The following is a 5,000-nucleotide window of genomic DNA, read 5'->3' as shown; positions in this document are numbered from 1 at the left end:
CATGGGCCAGAGTTTAAAAATGTTTCCAAAGATGTTTCTGTCAAAGCGTTCATTTTCTAACTCCAAACGATGTCAGAAGAGCAAGATGGTGGCGCCTGCATTTGAGATATTTGAGCTCCTTTTTTTTTTGGTACAGTGGAGATTTACAGTCTATGGTTTCCACACACACACACACATATATATATATATATATATATATATTAGCAGTATATACATGTAATTTGTAGCAGGCAGAGCTGAACAAAGAGAGTTCAGACCAAACTTGAAAAAAAAGAGAGGAGAAAACAAACAAAGACACAGAGGGAGGGTTACGAGGCAGCGGATACTAATTGCCACCAGGTTGCTCTCCACAGGGAAGAACTATTGAGTTGCAAGTAGCAGCAGTAATGTGTGTGTGTGTGTGTGTGTGTGTGTGTGTGTGTGTGTTAGGTGAGATTAAGTGTGTCTGAATGATTCTTTGTGCACAAATGGAACAAAAATGTCCTGTTTCACATGTTGTCAAGACACAATAATCTAATTTGTATTTTTCTAAATAAACAAAAGAATAGAAAAAAAGAAATTTAAATGTCTCAGATTTTTTTTTGTCTTTCTCATGTTGAAGACCAAAGCAGTGCTGGATGTCTCCTCACATGAACTGTGAGAATCACTTAGCAACACATTCTTAACTTTACAAGCTAATAGAGCCAAAGTAGCTAGGACCAAGGTTTATCTTGCGTTAGCAACACATCATTAGCCTTACAAGCTAAGTTAGATGTCTAGGTCTGTGTTGGTGATCAGGACGAAGGTTTATCTAGCGTTAGCAACTTGTTATAAGCTTAACAAGCTACGGTAGCTAAGTTGGTGCTGGTGATCTGGACCAATTAAGTAAATTCTTAGCTTGACAAGCTAAATTAGCGAAGGTAGCTAGAGCTGGTGATAAGAATCTTGGTTTATCTAACATTAGCGAATGATTATTAGCCTTACAAGCTAAATTAGAGCTGGTGATGAGGATCAACGTCTTTCTAACGTTAGCAACATGATATTGGCTGTTTAATAACAAAGTCGTGATGAAGGTTTCATGTTTTTCTGTTATTGTTAGTGAGGGACACATGAAATACATTAGTGTCGGTAGCAACGAGCTGCAGGTGAGCACCTGAGGGGGCGGGGCCTCTTTACATAATCATAGAACTGTGAATACTAAATGAGCACCTAAGGGGGCGTGGCCTCTTTACATAATCATGGATCTGTGAATCCTAAATGTAATCAATGTAAATTCTAGAAATGTAATTCAGAGACACAGTGATGAACCGTGAGTTTTGATCAACATTAAAGTTTGTGACTCAGAATCTGCTCCTTTAAGCGCCGCTCGCTCCTCGGCCTCTTGACTCCGCCCCCCCGCCTCTTTGTGCCTCCTCAGCAAACTACTGGGATCAACCTGTTGTTGCTGGTCTGGGATCAGCTGATCGCTCCAGGACAGACTCCCCCGCGTCCCGCCGCCGCCTGCAGAGCTGATCCCGGGTCTGTGAAGACCCCCGGTCCCCCGGTCCTCCCCGCTCGCCTCCGCCCGCCGCTCTGCTCCTTCCAGTCCGCCTCAGAAGAACCGAGCGCTCCGCAGGAACAAACCCTCTGGACCCGGAGGAGACTTCATCATAACGAGTCGGATAACAATCAGGAGCTCGAGTGTCGGAGTATGAGCGGTTCAGTGCGGAGCGGCGACGCGAGGATCCCACCGACAAGCGGACGAACTGCGGAGTAAGGGACGGAAACTTTTCGGGCGGACGGCGCCCGGGTTCTTTCACCGCGTCCCCGGCACCGAGCGGGTAATGAGCGGCGGGTCTTGTCCCCGGTGCTGTGCGGCCGCGTGGAGCTTCTGTTGTCCGCGTGTCGTGGACTCTGGTCCCGGTGCGATCGAGCTGAAACGGGCGCAGGAGGATTTTCCACACCTCAGGAATTTCGACGCCAGAAACTGAACCGTCCGTGAACGCAGCAGCTAAGCTAACTAGCTCGTTAGCTCGTCAGTGTTGTTTTCTTTAACATTTCGTCGATTAACAGACGAAGGACGTCGCTCGTCTTCACCGTCACGTCGGTCCAGGTTCGTCCGACACGCAGCTCCCGGTGTCCGGACTCTCTCTGCAAGAATCTCTCTCGTGTCTTTCACTTGTTTTTCTTAATAAACTAAAGTTGTGTCGCTGTGGGCGAGCGAGCCTGTAGCCTGTAGCCGTTAGCCGTCGCAGCTAACAGCCCCAACATGCCGCAGCTGAACGGCGCCGACGGAGACGACCTGGGGGCGAACGACGAGCTGATCGCGTTCAAAGACGAGGGCGAGCAGGAGGAGGAGAAGAGGAGCAGGTCGGCGGGACGAGACCTGGACGACGTCAAGTCGTCGCTGGTCAACGAGTCCGAGACCAACAGCAGCTCCGACTCGGAGGTGCGTTCAGGGACCGGGGGGCCAGACATGTTGTGAAAAAAACAAAATCAACTTTTCCTCTTCTTCCTCTTCCTCGTCTTCTTCCTTCTTCTTCTTCTTCCTCCTCCTCCTCCTCTTCTTCCTCGTCTTCCTCCTCTTATTCCTCTTCCTCTTCGTCTTCTTCCTCCTCTTCCTACTCCTCCTCCTCCTCTTCTTCCTCGTCTTCTTCCTCCTCTTCCTCTTCCTACTCCTCCTCCTCCTCTTCTTCCTCGTCTTCTTCCTCCTCTTCCTCCTCCTCCTCCTCCTCCTCTTCTTCCTCGTCTTCTTCCTCCTCGTCCTCCTCCTCAGGGGATCCTCGGACAGCAGAAGATTGTCTGTGTGTCTCCTCCACAATGCTTTGTTTACCTGTGTGTGTGTGTGTGTGTGTCACAGGCAGACCGACGTCCCAGGCTTCGTCCAGACCTGGAGAGCAGGATCAGACACAGTCAGCTGTTCGAACAAGGTAATGATCTCTCTCTGAGTAGTTTTGATCTATTAAAACTCCTAATGTTTGTTTCCATTCATGTTTAAAAACTCTCAGTGACTTGTACAGTCAGTCTGAGACGCCTACTGGAGATATAGATCTATAGATCTATAGATCTATATACTCTGGACTCAGGGATGAAGACAGTGTGGTGCCAGTTCCTCTCTGTGTTCTACAGTAATCTGAAAAGGTTTTTAATATTTTTAAAACCACAGCAGCAAACTGACATTCAAACGGAGCCTTTCTACAAATGTTAACTGTTGCTCATGAACTTAAAAACAGTGGAAACATTAAATGTGTTTGTGTGGATGAAGAGTTCACTGATAATGGTGAAACACTGTCAGAGAAACCAGCATCGCAAAAGTTATATCTTTATGTTTCGACTGCGGAGAAATACTTGAAATACGCAATTTTCAAACCTGGATGTGACGTTGTGAGTCTGTGAACAACCAGGAACACTGAAGGAATCCCGACAACTACAACTCCCATGATCCTTCACTGCTTCACCACAACAACTTACTCCCTTTTCTTATCGTTCTGACTGAACGACGACTGCATCATGAGTTTATCTTCTCTGTCTGCTCCTCGTTCATAGGTCAAACCTCAAATAGTTTAAGTCTCAGTCTCAACTCGGATGATGTCATCAGGGTGTGAAATCAAATGTAACACACTGATGTTGACGCCGGTCTTTGTTTGTCAGCGCTGAGGCGGCGGCAGCAGCAGGACGGCGGTCTCTTCCAGCCCTCGCCGTACATGGGATATCCCTTCTTCATGATCCCGGACCTGGGGAACCTGTGCAGCCCGTACCTCGCCAACGGAGCCCTCGCCACCGGCGCCCGCACGGTAAGACGACACGGACACGATCACGCACACGGGACGGGGGAACACACGATGTGGTTGTGTCGGCCTCGTGGTCGCATCTGCTTGGTTGTTTTTATCACTTGTTGATTGCACCACCCGGCGGAGAGGTTAGGTGACCCGAATGGAGCGCACTCGTCCATCTGGTGCATTAGGAAACATTTATTTTATTACAGGGATGTTTGTCACAAACAGTAGATCAAGAGAAAAGAGACATACGTCAATTTTTAGCAAAATAAAAAACCTTCTCTAAACAGATTCCATTTTTTACCTCTTTCTTAAATATTACAGTGAACAGAACATTTTTAGGTTTTTCAACTTCTGGTGGAACATTTTAAAGACGTCAGTACAGTCTGACAACCAGGGAGGAACTTCTCAGTTTCAATTTATAACTAAACAATTCATCCATTAGTCTTTAGGAAGCAGATTAGTCGACAGTGACGTTAGTCGTCAGTTGCAGCTTTTTCAAAACTGCAGAACAAAGTTCCCATCATGCTCAGTGGTTTCAGAATCATCGTCTGAGGGAAGCAGAGTGAAGCTGTAAGGTGTAACTGCGCCCGCAGACAGAAGTAAATGAGAAATAAATACAGAAAAGTTCTCGAAAAATCTTATGTTATATGTCAGAGTCAAAGTCTTAGACGTCGCCCGTCACCAGAAACAAGCAGAAAGACGAGGCCGGAAACATGCGACGCCTCCGGTTCACATCCAACCGCTGTAACATAACCTGGAAGAGAAGATAAAAATCTGCAGAATCTTTGGTGCAGCAGAAATATTTGCTTTGTTATCATTTTCATCTTCTCACAGCCTCCGTGTGAGGGTCCTGACCCCCGGGTCAACGTCTCCGGACAGAAATAACAACCGCGTGACCTCACTCGGGTCGAAACCGCCCAGAAACCAAAACAATAGAATAAGTGATAAATCAAGAAAACGTGTGTTTTCTTCTATTCATTGATGAGAAGAAATAATGTTGAGTTGCAGTTGCTCGTCTGACGTCACTACGACAACGGGCTCCGACCGCTTCACATTGTGAACATGTTTTTCAGATTGAGACCTGGATACGTCTGACTCACCAAAGGTCTTTTGTGCAATGGCATTTGCTGTGTGTGTGTGTGCGTGCGTGCGTGCGTGCGTGTGTGTGTGTGTGTGTTATGATAAGGTGGCTGCTGATGCTACAGGGTGAGACAGGCCTGGACACAGTCTGTCAGGAATGAGCTCACATCACATCACGTCGGC

General features: G+C 47.2%; 1 protein-coding gene across 1 annotated transcript in view; it reads left to right on the top strand.

Annotated features, from left to right (window-relative positions):
* Nucleotides 1-1,397: 1,397 nt before the first annotated feature.
* Nucleotides 1,398-5,000, top strand: part of LOC118284957 (transcription factor 7-like 1-B) — a 10,662-nt gene continuing 7,059 nt past the window's right edge. Inside the window, exons 1-3 of the mRNA XM_035608205.2 lie at nt 1,398-2,407; nt 2,819-2,888; nt 3,610-3,752. Coding sequence (XP_035464098.1) covers nt 2,228-2,407; nt 2,819-2,888; nt 3,610-3,752 — 393 coding nt within the window. The 5' untranslated portion in view covers nt 1,398-2,227. The remainder of the gene's footprint in view (nt 2,408-2,818; nt 2,889-3,609; nt 3,753-5,000) is intronic.

Source organism: Scophthalmus maximus, chromosome 20 (assembly GCF_022379125.1).
Source record: "Scophthalmus maximus strain ysfricsl-2021 chromosome 20, ASM2237912v1, whole genome shotgun sequence".
Taxonomy (NCBI): domain Eukaryota; kingdom Metazoa; phylum Chordata; class Actinopteri; order Pleuronectiformes; family Scophthalmidae; genus Scophthalmus; species Scophthalmus maximus.
This window is presented reverse-complemented; position numbering and strand designations above follow the sequence as displayed.